The sequence below is a fragment of the Metopolophium dirhodum genome, chromosome 3 (genome assembly GCF_019925205.1).
Source record: "Metopolophium dirhodum isolate CAU chromosome 3, ASM1992520v1, whole genome shotgun sequence".
In the NCBI taxonomy this organism is placed as follows: Eukaryota; Metazoa; Arthropoda; class Insecta; order Hemiptera; family Aphididae; genus Metopolophium; species Metopolophium dirhodum.
In genome coordinates, this window is record NC_083562.1 from 14,990,656 (window position 1) to 15,006,597 (window position 15,942).

General features: G+C 29.1%; 3 protein-coding genes across 10 annotated transcripts; 1 reads left to right on the forward strand and 2 right to left on the reverse strand.

The window, feature by feature from the left end:
• Positions 1 to 1,722: 1,722 nt before the first annotated feature.
• Positions 1,723 to 4,212, reverse strand: LOC132941947 (protein FAM177A1-like). Of its 2 annotated transcripts, none has more exons than XM_061010212.1 (4): positions 3,775 to 4,212; positions 3,573 to 3,716; positions 3,344 to 3,505; positions 1,723 to 2,558 (listed from the first exon to the last, which is right to left on the reverse strand). In XM_061010212.1, the coding sequence occupies exons 1-4, from the start codon at positions 3,799 to 3,801 to the stop codon at positions 2,469 to 2,471; spliced, it is 423 nt and encodes a 140-aa protein (XP_060866195.1). In that variant the 5' UTR covers positions 3,802 to 4,212; the 3' UTR covers positions 1,723 to 2,468. The 2 variants fall into 2 exon arrangements, with proteins under 2 accessions (XP_060866195.1, XP_060866196.1); XM_061010213.1 differs by having other exon boundaries at positions 1,724 to 2,558; positions 3,871 to 4,212.
• Positions 4,213 to 4,353: 141 nt separating this feature from the next.
• On the forward strand, positions 4,354 to 6,849 carry LOC132941946 (protein C-ets-2-like). Of its 7 annotated transcripts, none has more exons than XM_061010207.1 (4): positions 4,354 to 4,915; positions 5,010 to 5,107; positions 5,176 to 5,349; positions 5,987 to 6,849. In XM_061010207.1, exons 3-4 carry the CDS (start codon positions 5,176 to 5,178, stop codon positions 6,584 to 6,586), a joined length of 774 nt encoding a protein of 257 aa, XP_060866190.1. In that variant the 5' UTR covers positions 4,354 to 4,915; positions 5,010 to 5,107; the 3' UTR covers positions 6,587 to 6,849. The 7 variants fall into 7 exon arrangements, with proteins under 7 accessions (XP_060866190.1, XP_060866188.1, XP_060866192.1 ...); XM_061010205.1 differs by having other exon boundaries at positions 5,010 to 5,064; positions 5,155 to 5,349; XM_061010209.1 differs by having other exon boundaries at positions 5,010 to 5,064.
• Positions 6,850 to 8,189: 1,340 nt separating this feature from the next.
• Positions 8,190 to 10,585, reverse strand: LOC132941944 (heat shock protein 70 A1-like). Its single transcript, XM_061010203.1, has one exon. The coding sequence runs from the start codon at positions 10,291 to 10,293 to the stop codon at positions 8,380 to 8,382; it is 1,914 nt and encodes a 637-aa protein (XP_060866186.1). The 5' UTR covers positions 10,294 to 10,585; the 3' UTR covers positions 8,190 to 8,379.
• Positions 10,586 to 15,942: the final 5,357 nt, after the last annotated feature.

A 15,942-nucleotide genomic window follows, 5' to 3' on the forward strand; every position in this document is an offset into this window, starting at 1 on the left:
ATTTCTGCAAAATTTCTTAGTGGTCTTCCAAGTTTTTTAAAAAATAATAGAGACAAAAAAATGTACAGCTAAATCGGAATTTAAAATAGTTTTCACAAATTTAAAACACCCAGATCTAGATAATATCTATATAATTTCTATATTATAGTAAGAAAAAAATTATTTGCTTACGATGGCAATGACTTATAACAAGATCCTGAAGAGGATTTCAGATGCTCTTATTTTGTGTGTTGATGTATAGTGCAATAAATCATTTAATGGTTTAAACAAAATTTAAAATTTAATGAAAAGTTTAGATTTTGACCAGAAAAGTTTTATTTAGACTTGGGAAACTTAGTTTAAAGCCTCGAGAAAAACTGGAAGCATATTTTATGGACTTGGCATTATACCTACAATAAGGAGATGAATAAGATATTTGTGCCCATGATTTAATTAAAAAACTTGATTTTCCAAATATTTGAAAAATTGGTAATTTATATTGAAAATTTGACTACTTTATTTTACAATGATTTTTAAATATATGGCTATAAATAATAGTGATTTTATTATTTTTTTTTTAAGTACCTAAAGAGTAAAAACTATGATAAACATAATTTTCACTTCTAAAACAAGACTGTCAACTCAAAATTTATAGTTTGCGAAAAAGCATTTTGAAGTTTTGAACTAAGATATTTTGAGTTTTTTACCTATTAATTTGAAACTAAAAATTTAAATACTTATAAACATACTTATTACCTTCATTATGACACTATTAAATACTATGAAATATTTTCTATAATCCAATAAAAGTCAGACTTATGGCTTTATACAATTGTTTATGTGAATCCAAGATCACAAATTATGAAATGCAATACCACCACAACCAAAGACGTATATAAAGTTGCTTAACCCCCCAGTGTGATTATTAGCCAACCCCAGAATTGTTGATGTATGATGTATATGATTTGTAATTCAAAAACAAAGAACTGTAGATACTTGACATTTTCACCAAATGCTTATATTATCATTTTCTATACTAATATTTTGATATTAAAGGAATTTAAAAATATAATTGATGCAATTGGTGTGCACAGACTGTTCGCCAGTCGTAATTATGAACTGAGAGTCCAATGTCTGTGACTATTTATGTGCCCCCTAAAACAAGTTTCTGTTTGCACCCCTATGATACATAGCCTTAACTTTTTTTCAATGAAAGTTATTAACATAAATTAGTGTGGAGGGAGGGCAGAGCACTTGTTTTGCATTCAATAGAACTAATTTTATACTATTTTAACTCAAAATTAAACACTCACATTACCCAGTAAATTTTTTTATTTATATAAAATAATAATACATAAAATATTTTAACAATAAAAATATTAATGTATTTATTTTAATTTTATAACAATACATTAATTTCATTTTCTAGAAAAAAATATCCTAAAATTAATTTACAAAATATCATAGTATTTGTTTGTAAAATAGTAAATGGTAATCAATAGGGCTCAGAAGCTAAGGAACTAAACAAATGCAAATATGAATTAAAAATATTTAAAAAGGCAGATAAAGAATTTAAAAATCATAAAAATATCAAGATAAATAATAATTTTTCTAATTAATTTTATAGGTTAAATAATAAAATACAAAAAATCAATAGTATAATTCTATTTTTATGAAAAAGTATTTAAAATATTTTTTCAAATTATTTGATTTTGAATGATTATAATGTAATATGTATCATATATAAAAATGACATTAAGCTGTGAAAATTAGTTAAAAATAACATCAAATTACAAATAATTTAAACTAATATGAAATAAAATTAGTTATTTAGATTTGAATATTTTTGAAATATATTTAAAGTTAATAAAGTATTGTCCAAGACATACAAAAATACAAAATTAAAGTCATTAACTTCTGAATCAAGATTTAGTAATCAATAAAATACATACTAATAAAGAATATAAAGAATAATAGTTTTATAATTCAAAAAATGTTATCCTTAAATAAATATTTGAAAAAGTTAATAATTAATAAAATACCGTCATAAGTGGTAATCAATTTTTTATAATATATAATACTAATAATTCGTTAATGCAAAACTATTTAATTAAAATATCTTTATATATATATATAAAACAAATTATTTTAAAACTTTCAATATTGTTAATACTTTTTGAACTTATATATTCTTTAATACCCGCAGTAAAAATAAATGTTTTGATACTTATTGATAAATTGATAATTATATTTTATTTGTATGAGAAAAGATAGCTTAGGTGGATTTTACTTAATTTAACAGACATAAACATAGAAATTATAATTTTTAGTGTTCCAGAAAATACATAAATAATCAATTGTAGAGCAATGTAGATTTCACAATCTACATATTATGTAAAATATTCAAAACAATATTCTATAGTATTATTTGTAATCAAACAAATTAAAAGTATTTTTTTTAAATCAAATAAGTAATGGGGAATGTAAATTCAACAAGGTTCTGCTGTTATAATACATTTTGGAGGTTGTTGTGTCCATCCTTTCATATTTTCTTCATTAACAACTTTTTCCGCATTCATCTAAAAAAAAATATATTCATGTACTTATTTAATAACTATTATATTTAATTTAATAATATATGAATAAAAAAAACCATACGCATTAAAATACAATAAATAATCATAAATTATTATTGTCTTTATAAACAACTCAATATATACATATAAATACATTTCAACACTTACAGGTATTTAGTTTATTATTTTATCATAGAACACTCAATATTCTTTAACCTAACCAGTTAAAGCAATGTTTGGTTTAGATTAGGACTTAAAGAGGGATATTGAGTATAATATATGTTAAAGGCCTAAAAATTAATAACCCTGTAAATTATATAATTGTATACATACTAACTTGTAAACATTGTTTTGTTTAAATATTAAATATCATTTGTACACTAATTATTATTTATAATTTTTAATTGCATACAGTTATTGTGTAAACATCTCTAATAGTGAGAAATTGATAAGATTTTGTGAATTAATTGATAAAATCCAGATTTATCTAAAATAAGCTGGATTTTTCCTTCATATATAAATTTTGTCATAATGTGCATATTATTATAACTTAAAATAAGTTATCAACCAGCTCAAACTTTGAAATTTTTTTGCTTTATGATCATAATTAGTTAGTTTCAAAATCATTTGTTTAAAAGTCTATGAAAATCAGTTGTGGTTTATAAGGTAAATTATTGGTAACGGGTTTAGAAGTAATTTTACCTATTTGAGCCACAACATAAATATTACTAACATTTCTTTATAATCTAGTAATAATTTTGAATTATTTATAAACAAATAACACTCACTTCTTGCATTATGTTGTTATGATAATTTATTTCAAACTGATATTTAGGCGTAGTGATACCAAAAAAGTTAGCCAAAGATTCACCAAGGTAATCAACTGTATTCAACGCACCATAACCAATTACTACTGATTGTTTAAACAGCCATGACGGCCAATTATTAGTCTATGGATTCAAATAACAAAATCATACATAAATACGATATCAATACCGGTAAAACTATAATACTAACAGATTCTATTGAATTAGTTTTTGATTCTTCTCTCAGTAAATCCGTTTCATCAGTTCCTGCAGTTTCTACACATCCATCACTAAAATAAGTCTTACACGGTTCAATTTGTATATTGATGCCTTCCATGTCACAAAATGGTTTCTCCTGAAATCAGAAAACCACAAAACTACTATGTAATTAAAAAATAAATGAAAAATAAAACCTTTAACAATATTGGTTTTGATGACATTGTTCAAGTGGTAACAAAGTGTTTGAGTGTTTGACAAGCACTGATATGAATATACTTCTTTGAACTGACCTTGTAAAGTCGAGAAATCAATATTATTTGCTTATATTATTCAAAACATTCATAAGACAGTATAGTTTTCGAAAAAATGATTATATATGCTATATGTAGTAATTACTACTACTTCTATAGTAATTTTTTTCAAAAATGTCACGCAATCATAAATAAAATACTACAAAAACAATAGAATGAACAAGTCATTTACGATGAGTATCAATTACCATTATGCACAGAAAAATGATAATAATATAAATAACTCTGTGCATTAAGCATTAACAGAAGCATTAATTAGTTATTAACATATAATAATATAATAATAATTAATCATTAATAGTTTATAATCATTAATTATAGTTCGGGCATCGGGGCATTGAGATTAACCAAACGAAATCAAATAACTGAAGTTATTGCTATGTTATCAGTTATCACTTATCAGGCACTGATTACTGAATACTGAATAATAAAGAAATCAGTCATCAGTGAAACTTCAACTATAAATTCTCTCTCGACTCTCATATTATATTTATACAATAATACTAAATACAATATAGGTGTACATTTAAAGTCATGACTTATGTACATATAACATACATTTATTATTTTATTCTATAATCAATAAAGTTATAATACATTTATTACAATAAATTATAAAAAAGTATAATATAATACCTATAAACTGTTCTATTACTATTTGTTCTTTTTTATAGTTAAGTTATTATAATTTTATCATATATTAAAATATATACTGCATAGAAGTCTGAGGATAGTATATACATTATACATTATATCATGCATAATATATTATATATTATCAATGACCGAAAAAGTTATAGGCACAGTATAAGCCCGGCAACAAGCACTGCCCACAGATTAAACATAAACGTAAATGAAACATCAGCTGTAATAGGTATTTATCTGTGATACATTCTATAGTTATATACATTAACAAAACAATGTCTAAACTTTTACCCCAAAAATATTGTGATGACCATTACTCAAGCCAGTTTGTGTGTCATCAAACAGTTTGAAATACGACAAATACACTTCTACAGTTACGGTAAGGGTGGTGTGCCTATGTCATACTAAGTTTTTATGAAACTTGACATAATTAATAATATTATCATTTAATATTATGTATTTATTTACTTCAGGGACCAGGGCAATACATACAATGTTGTGGAATCAATTACAGGCAGTAGCCAGTAGGTAACATTTATTATGTGCAGAGAAAGAGTATTACAATACCTATGTACTTATAATATGCATTTATTTTAAAAAATAATAAAAATATTTTAGAAGAATCAATCAATTCTTTAGATGGAGTCAGCAGAGTGGTGTGAAACCGTTTTTGTGATTGGTAAAAGAACAAATGCTGGAACATTTGACAATGGGAATTGCAAAGTGTTTGATAAAAATGGATATCACTGGATTGTTGATCAACAGTTTTACAAAAAATTAGAACTACCCGAAGATCCATGTAAATGGGATCAGGTTGGTATAATACAATAAATAATAATTAAAAAGTAGGTAAATGTTATACAATATATTTTTATACTTGATCGACTCTTTCAAAAAGTATATGGTATATATTTAGAGAGTAATAATATTAATATTAAACTGACAAAAAAAATATAACTATCTACAGTAGGTATAATACAAGTTAGTTTTCAGTATAATACATTTTATTATTATTTACATATTATACTGTAATAGTCTAATAAATAATATGTTTATAAAGTATCATAGATTACAGAACCATAGTATTAAACTGATAAGTACATAGTTTCAATTAATAGTTTATAAAAGGCAATTTTAACTTTGGTTTAATAAGTAAACTACTTTTTAGACAGTTATTTATTTATAACTAAAAGAATAAATTATGACGTTAACACTCTTGTTAGTTGGTTTCAACATTGTCCATATTTTGATGTACAGTCATGTCCTATACAGTATAATATATAGACATATAAACTTTAAAGAGATGGACTGCGCTCAGAAAGAGATCTCATGTAGCGATTGGTATTGGATAATTATTTTATTATGTCTGTGGTGTACATTACATAGTAAAACAGTTGTAGGTACCTATTTATAAAAATAAAAGATTATCTTGATGTTATATTTTATCTAGGCGCATGTATGTACTTGGATGAAATGGGCTAAAATTGAATACAGCTTAACTAATTTAAATATTTCCGAATCAACAATAAACGGGAAACAGTTAACTTCAGACAATTTTTGTTGGAATATTACTGGTTTAGAAAATAAGTCTTCAAAAGATGATTTTTGGACACATGTTTGTCTGCTCAAAACTAAGCACAAAGTATACATTAAACAAAATGATGAAGAATGTATCAATATACGTACACTTCTAAACTATAAAAATAAAATGTATTCAAATTCAAATTTTAATCATGATGTAGAAATTTGGCAATTTTTACTAAATTTACTAACAGATAGTGAATATCAAAATGTGATTGAATGGATTGATGATGAAGGAACATTCAAGATAATAAAACCAAGTACTGTTAGTATCATGTGGGGTTTGGTTAAAAATAACTGGAGAATGGATTATAATAAAATGGCTTCAGCATTAAGATACCATTATGGAAAAGGTATTATCGAACGAGCTAAAGGAAAACATGTTTATAAGTTTGCTTGTGATATAAAAACTATGATTGGTCATAGTCCTATGGATATGAAGAGTATGTTTCAACAAGAATCTAATTAAGGTACCTAATAATTGTATTATTATGTAAACTATATGTAAAATAATCATTTTTAATTAAATAATTATGCTGTATACATATATATCATCTAGAACTGCAATATTTGGTACATATTTACAATTTAAAATAGTGTTGTGAGCTAATTAGTGACTTGTGGTACCTAGCTTTGTATACTAAATTTAATATATATTTAATATTAATTATTTTGTGTAAGTTTAATTAATTATGAATAAACTGAACCTTTATGGGTTTATTTATAACACAAGTCCTTCTAACATAATGTTATACCATATTTTATGTAATCTAGGGTACAGCTAGAAATCAGGAAAGAGGCAACTACCAAGTGTATTTTTAAAAACATTTTTACCCAAATTAAAATTTTGTTTAACATTAATATATTTGTTAGCTATGGTGAGGGCCACAGAGGGAGGAATTTTACCCCCTTCCACCCTTTAGTTATGCCCTTGAATATCACCTGTCAGATTTTGAGTGGTTTACAAACGCATTACGATGTAACTGTGTGACACAATTGTAATATGTTATATACCATCGGCGGCACAGCAACAGCTTACAACACTTGTGAGGGGTCCTAGTTAAGCTTCCCATGTATAACAAACTATCAGTCTCCCCCCCCCCCCCCCCCAACACCACCTAATAGACAAGCATAAAAAGAAATAGAAAATATAGGAACATGATTGTTAAATATATATATATTTTCTTAGTATGGAGGTGATGGTAGTAATAATAAGAGGTCCAGATTTATTATGATTACATATAAATTATAATCATTTAGTTGCATGCGCCGTGCCTTTTCAAAATACATTAATTAATTGTACATTATATATGAAAAAAATATAGAGAGGAACCCGCAGTCTATTGCATTCTAATAAGCGAAACAATTTAACTAACTATAAAAATATAGTGTAGTGTAAAAATGAAGACTGCAGTCTATATTAATGAACAAACAAAAATATAAAATAATCACAAACAAGAACATCAGTAAATTATGATCAAAGTACAGTTGAAGGATGAAAGCAAAAGTATATAAAAAGGTGCACAAGTGGCCAGTGGGTGACGCTCTTGCTGTACAGTAGGTTACTAGTAGGTAGGTCACTGTAATGGATGGTGTTTAATTTCAATTCAATGATATAATATTATTGCATACGAAAAATGATTCTAAGCGAAGACGGTTTGTCATCCAAGGATATTTTATATGAAATTCATGTTATTATGTTGACTTGCCAGTAGATATTTTTTTTTGATAAAGGTAGACATACTTATGAGGAATATTGAATTAAATTTTCAAATCTTAGATTTAAAAACAAACATTTGATGAATTTCTAACTCAATACAATTTGCACATTTTCGTGAATTTGACGTTTTGTCAAAATTCGAACTTTAAAAAAATTGTGACTGTATTTTTAATATTTTTCAACTGCCACGGTAACAATATATTAGGCTCCTTATTATTAGAGTATTATAATACTTAGCCTATAGTATTTGGTAAAATATACACAGACATGTACATTATTCTATTGACAGACGATAATCTAAATCAAATATCATACATTGAACTTTTTCCAGGATAAATAAAAAGTCAAAATGTGTACCAGCTATACAGCTTATAAATGTGTATGTATATTTTGTGAAAACTTGGGTGCTTACATAAATATTAAAATATAAAAATCAGTCTTAAGCTTAAATCTAGAGAATATATCTTACAGTAAAAAACAAAATATAGGATGTAATTAACAACAGTATGTACATATATAATAAGTTTACATTGTTAATGGAATTAATCGACTTCTTCGACGGTAGGCCCTCTAGGACCTGGGAAACCATGAGCACCGGGAGGCACGTCGCCTGCTTGTCCTGCACCGTGTATCTTCATCATGAGAGCCGAGCAGCTCTTTTGTATTTCCTTTAGTTTGTACTCGTACTCTTCCTTGTCCGCCAACTGATTGTTGTCCAACCACTGGACGACAGCGTCGCATTCCCGTTTGCCGGTATTCCTCTCCGATTCGGTCAACTTATCGCCGGCCTCGTCTAACGCTTGTTTGACACCAAACACGTAGCTCTCCAACTGGTTCTTGGCCGCGATCTTGACTTTTTGTCGTTCGTCCTCTTCTTTGTACCGTTCGGCATCGCTGAGCATACGATCGATTTCGGCCTGAGACAGGCGCCCCTTGTCGTTCTTGATGACGATGTTCTTGGAGCGCCCAGAGCTGTTTTCCTTGGCCGACACGTTCAAAATGCCGTTGGCGTCCATATCAAAAGTCACCTCGATCTTGGGTACGCCCCTGGGCGCCGGAGGTATGCCGGTCAGGTCGAACGTTCCCAACATATTGTTGTCCTTAGTCATGGCCCTTTCCCCTTCGAACACCTGGATGGTAACGGCCGGTTGGTTGTCCGCGTACGTGGTGAACGTTTGCGTCTGTTTGCACGGTATCGTGGAATTGCGCTCGACGATTTTGGTCATCACGCCGCCGGCAGTCTCGATTCCTAGCGACAGGGGGGTGACGTCGACGAGCAAAACGTCTTGAATCGCAGAACTCGTGTCGCCACTGAGAATGGCCGCCTGTACCGCGGCACCGTAGGCTACCGCTTCGTCGGGGTTGATGGACAGGTTGAGCGGTTTGCCGCAGAAATAGTTTTGAAGGAGACTCTGGATCTTCGGGATCCTCGTCGAACCACCCACGAGCACCACGTCGTGAATGTCTCCCTTGTCCATCTTGGCGTCCGCCAATGCCTTCTCCACTGGCTGCAGAGTCGATCTAAACAGATCTGCGCACAGCTCCTCGAAACGGGCTCGGGACACTCGGGTGTAGAAATCGATACCTTCCATCAGAGCGTCAATCTCTATTGTGGCCTCCGAGCTAGACGATAACGTTCTCTTAGCCCGTTCGGCGGCCGTTCTCAACCGTCTCAACGCTCTCGGATTGGTGTGTACGTCCTTTTTGGATTTTCTCTTGAACTCTTCGGCCAAATGACACACCAGCCGGTTGTCGAAGTCTTCGCCACCCAAGTGCGTGTCACCCGCCGTTGACTTCACTTCGAATATGGAGCCCTCGTCGATCTGCAGGACGGACACGTCAAACGTGCCACCGCCCAAATCAAATATCAACACGTTCTTCTCTCCTTTCAGGTTCTTGTCCAGACCGTACGCCAAAGCCGCAGCTGTCGGTTCGTTGATTATTCGCATTACGTTCAGACCGGCTATGACGCCTGCGTCCTTGGTCGCTTGTCTCTGCGAATCGTTGAAGTACGCCGGCACCGTGATGACAGCGTCCGTCACGTCACGGCCCAAGTACGCTTCCGCCGTCTCCTTCATTTTCGTCAGCACCATCGAACTGATTTCTTCTGGAGCGAACACTTTCCGCTCGCCTTTGAATTCCACTTGGATTTTAGGCTTCCCGCAGTCGTCCACCACCTTGAACGGCCAGTGTTTAATGTCCGCTTGCGTCTTATCGTCGTCGAAACGACGGCCGATCAAACGTTTGGCGTCGAATACCGTATTGACGGGATTCATTGCCACCTGGTTCTTGGCCGCGTCGCCGATCAACCGTTCGGTGTCTGTGAACGCCACATAACTCGGGGTGGTTCTGTTACCTTGATCGTTGGCGATGACTTCTACTTTTCCGTGTTGCCAGATACCCACACAGGAATAGGTGGTACCCAGGTCGATACCGATCGCTGTTCTTCCAACCATTTCGCCAATAGTTGTCGATTTTATTCACGCACAATTAATACGAAAATAAATTTAATAAACAAAACTAAAATAACGTATACGTAGGTACACAACGTACAATATAATACTGTAGTAATACCACAATTCGATAACGATTTAAAATCACTTTGTGTTTGAAACCGCAGTGGAAAATATTTGCGTATAACACTGAAAGCTACGTAAAAATGTACGTATAATATTACATGTGTGTCTCGTTCGACGAATTGCACTGGTACCGCACTAATGCTTCGAATTCAAATTTTTAACTGAAGCCGGGCAGCGAGCTGTTAACGCTTATATATCCGACCGAACGTTCGAGAAGGTTCGATACGATTCACGAGCGCTGCTGTGGCCCCCCTACTTCAATGGCTGTGGCACAAATTGTAGTTTTCACTACTATTACTATATGTATATTATACCTATATATAATACTAATATACGACAATGATTGTATTACTGTTTATAGAACATTCGTGAATTTTCTCCGTATTTCTCGTTATTTACACCGAGTTTGCTTAGTGCTTACTCAAAATCAGCTATTTTTCTTTTTATATTCCCTATGTGTAGGAATTTTTATATTGGTGTAAGGTACCCCCATTGGGTAAACGATGCTAAACTATGTTAATTTTTTTAATTTCATATTCGATTCTGACCGAAGAGATATGACAATGGTTGTTTTGGTTTTTAATTATAAAAAGTTGTTTTTCTTAGAAAATTGGATCTGGTTATTAGTGGTTGGACGTTGGTACTTTGGACAGTCAAAAGTAAAAAGTTTTTGACAAAATAGATTTTGGTTTATTTCAAAAAAAAAAAATGTATAATTGCATATTCTAGTTGAAATTTCCAACAAATGTGCGTATTAGTATTTACTAGACATTATATTATGGTATGAATTTCCAATTATTATTGTATCTACTACAGTACTACCTACTATTTATAGATTTTTTAAATTGTTGACTTATTTAGTTTATTTGAGATTTAAGTATGATGGGTACATATTTATATTAAGTTTATAACATTTTTGTTTGTGAGTAGGTGGAGTAGGCTTGAAAATACCTACAAAATCCCACATAAGTTGATTTTATTTCAATTTAATAATATTAAGAATACAAAGGATTTTTTTTTTAACTGTTTGACAAAATTTGTAGTATGTTCCTATAGATATAATATATTTCCAAGCCACTACTACGGTGCTACTTGCATAACTACTATTATAATAATAATATATAGTGTACAGAGTATTACTATACGTCTGTACTATTTATCAATCATGATTAATTAGCCTTTAACTCTATACGTATCTTAAATAACTAAAAATTAAAAAATAACATCACTATAGTAGATATTTTTTCTGTCATTTTTGACGTATCAGAATCATAATTATTCGTACGATTAGATTTTGATTTCTTTAACTTAGTGTTCTAATTTTATAAGAATAAAAGGTAGTCGTTGATATAAATAATTTGTAAAAATAACCCATTTATAATAAATACTAGATCCAGGTTTACGTCTTTTTTATATTTATTTAAAACCTTTTTAATACAAACATTTTAATAACATTTCTACATACATAGCGTGACAATTTTGAGAAAAGCAGCCACCCATTAGTAACACTTTCATTTGCAATTTTTTATATTTTCAGTTATTTTCTTTCTTTTTTAGATTCTGAGTGAAACGATGAATGTATTGATTTTACAATGATGTGTGTTTTTTTTTTCATTTTTTTTTTATTTTTTTTATTTTTTTTTATTTTTTTTTTTTTTTTTTATTTTTTTATTTTTGTGTCTGTGTACACGATAAGTAGTCGAAATAATGCTTCGATTTTCGACTTCAGTATCTTGTTCGATGGGAAAGTGAATATCGTTGGTGCATTGGGGAGGTCAAAATTTTAATTTCCCAGTAGTTTTCAAAAGCGATGTGAAAAACAAAAGAAAAATTAAGGAAAAACGGGAATTTTTACGCAAAATCGATTTTTAACAAAATCGATTTTGGTTATTGGTGTAACTCTAAAACAAATGACCGTAGATGCATGAAATTTTCACTGGTTGTTTATATTTGCATTTTCTATACACAATACAATTTTGAAAATAATTTGACTTTTTTTGAACTGTTTACGGACATTGTCAGTTTTCAGTTTTTTTAAATTTTTTTTCTATAAATATCAATAAAATTTTATTTGTTGGGTAAAAAAGCTTGAAAATTTAATAGAAGGCTCCTAGGTTATTGTTTCAAAGGCAGATGAAAAAAATTAAAAATCCTTAGTCACAGTTTTTTTTTATACACGTTTAAAGTTCAAATCTTGAAAAAATACGGAAAAATCACGAAAATTTGCAAATTATTTTGAGTTAGAAATTCATAAAAAATTTTCTTTTTAAATCTAAGATTTTAAAATCTAATACAAGATTCCTCATAAGTTTGTCTAACTTTATCAAAAAAAAAATTTCTACAAGAAAGTCAAATTAAATTTTTATGAGCGTTTTAAATTCATATTTTTACAACATTAGATATTCACTCGATTTCTCATGTACCGATTTCCTTATTTTCTTGTAATTCAAAAACGAATAACTGTAGATACATGAAAATTTCACTGAATGTTTATATTAGCATTTCCTATACACCATACAATTTTGAAAATATTTTGACACTTTTTGAGCTGTTTACGGGCATTTTCAGTTTTCAATTTTTTTAGTTTTTTTTTCTATAAATATCAATAAAGTTTTATCTGTTGTGCCAAAAAGTGTAAAAATTTAATACAAGACTCCTGATATATTTTTACAATAGCAGTTGAAAAATATTGAAAATACATAGGCACAGTTTTTTTTTATAAGCATTTAAAGATCAAATTTGGACAGAATTTATCAAATTTATAATTTAATAATTATTTTGTAGTTAAAAATTTATAAAATGTTCAACTTTTATAGCTAAGGATTGAAAATTGAAAACAAGGCTCCACGTAAATAGGTTATTTATAAATTACTTTATTCACAATAATATCATCAAATATACTTGGTAATATCATAGGCTGACTGACCGTTTTCGCTCAGAATCGTTTTTCTTATACAATGATTTTATATCATTGAATTCAAATTTAACACCATCCATTACAGTGACCTACTTGTAACCTACTGTACAGCAGAGCGACATCCACTTATCCACCTTTTTTTTTTTAAATTTATAATTAATATTAATTAAAGTTAAAATTGGGTGCCAATAGATCACGACACCATTTCCGTTTTAACCGTCTCGGAGGGTCGCCAGGGATTGTAGGATTAGCCAGATTTTTGACAAGAGGATTGGGATGAGTTAAAGCGCGGAATTGTTTAGAAATACAGCTTGGTGTGGGGCCGCGGCCCTAGCTCCACCCCACCCCTCTTGGAGCCGCCCTTGTACGTAAGTGCTACCATTATATATAATTATTATCAATCAGGATTAATTATAAACAATTAATATAGTCTTCTACATTATTATAGTCTATCTTAAACAGGTAGTTACAATTTTAAGATTAAAAGATCAAAATTAAAAAATGCTTAAATCGTGGTACCTATCAAATATTGATATTATATTAAATATAATATCAGTGTAGTCAAATCACAGAATATTATCATTTTTAAAGTATTTGTGTCACAGAACAAACAGAAGGGAATCGAAATACCGTCCGACATTTCTAGATTTTAAGCGTGCTGCCACGTACCGAGAAATTCTCTTTTTTTTAAGTTTTCCGTGGTTTGTGGCTACACTGTTAATTTGCAATTCATATCTTGTAATTTATGATTTTTGTTTGTATTAATTTTATTATTATTATTATTATTATTATTATTATTATTATTACTATTATTTTTAGTTTAACTTTATTATTTTGTAATTTTTTACTAAAGTACTAATGTGCTTTCATAATTAATATTCCTCATTTGGTAACTATCAAAGTCTGAATTTTCCTATTAAATAAATTATAATGTTAACTTGTTATGCATGTTGATTGTTATATTTGTTTTATTATTTGTAATTATTGTTTACGATGATGTAATTTGTTTTTGAAACTTTACAAAAAAATAAAAAATAAATTGAATTTATACTGTGTAATATTTTAAATTTTACAGCTCTTAGAGAGTAGTAAATGTGAATTTGAGGTATTCCTACTGACAATAGGTACAGGTTATGTCGGCGTCGTCGGTTATAAACTAGAAAAAGGTACAGGTTATGTAACAATGTCACATACTTCTACCAGTATATTTATTTAGAATAAATCTTCAATTTTTCTCAGCAATTGGGTGTACTCATTACACAAGTTCCAAAAAAAAAAATAAAATTAGTACTGCTTAGATTATTTAAAATTAGTGTACGTAATTTGTTTTGTAATCTTCTGTGTACCTATGCATTTTAGATTCTGAGTGAAACGATGAATGTATTGATTTTACAATGATGTGTGTTTTTTTTTTTATTTTTTTTTTTATTTTTTTATTTTTGTGTCTGTGTACACGATAAGTAATCGAAATAATGCTTCGATTTTCGACTTCAGTATCTTGTTCGATGGGAAAGTGAATATCGTTGGTGCATTGGGGAGGTCAAAATTTTAATTTCCCAGTAGTTTTCAAAAGCGATGTGAAAAACAAAAGAAAAATTAAGGAAAAACGGGAATTTTTACGCAAAATCGATTTTTAACAAAATCGATTTTGGTTATTGGTGTAACTCTAAAACAAAGGACCGTAGATGCATGAAATTTTCACTGGTTGTTTATATTAGCATTTTCTATACACCATAAAATTTTCCAAATATTTTGACTCTTTTTGAGCTGTTTACAGCCATTGTCAGTTTTCAATTTTTTTAGTTTTTTTTTCTATAAATATCAATAAAATTTTATCTATTGAGTAAAAAAGCTTGAAAATTTAATAGAAGGCTCCTAGTTTATTGTTTCAAAGGCAGATGAAAAAAATTAAAAATCCTTAGTCACAGTTTTTAATTATAAGCATTTAAAGTTCAAATTTTGACAAAATACGGAAAAATCACGAAAAATAGCAAATTATTTTGATGAGAATTCATAAAAATTTTTCTTTTTAAATCTAAGATTTGAAAATGCAATATAAGATTACTCATAAGTTTGTCTACCTTTATCAAAAAAAAAATGTCTAGAAGAAACTTAAATTAAATTTTTATGAGCGTCTGAAATTTATATTTTTACAACATTTGATTTTACTCGATTTCTCATGTAACGATTTTTTTATTTTATTGTAATTAAAAAACGAATGACTGTAGATACTTGAAAATTTCACTGAATGTTTATATTAGCATTTTCTATACACCATACAATTTTGAAAATATTTTGACTCTATTTGAGCTGTTTACGGACATTGTCAGTTTTCAATTTTTTTAGTTTTTTTTTCTATAAATATCAATAAATTTTTATTTGTTGGGTAAAAAAGCGTGAAAATTTAATATTAGACTCCTGATATATCGTTTTAATAGCAGTTGAAAAATATTAAAAATACATTTGCACAATTTTTTTTTATAAGCATTTAAAGTTCAAATTTTGACAACATTTATCAAATTTATAATTTATTAATTATTTTGTGGTTAAAAATTTATAAAATGTTTAACTTTTATGGCTAAGGATTGAAAATTTAAAACAAGGCTCCA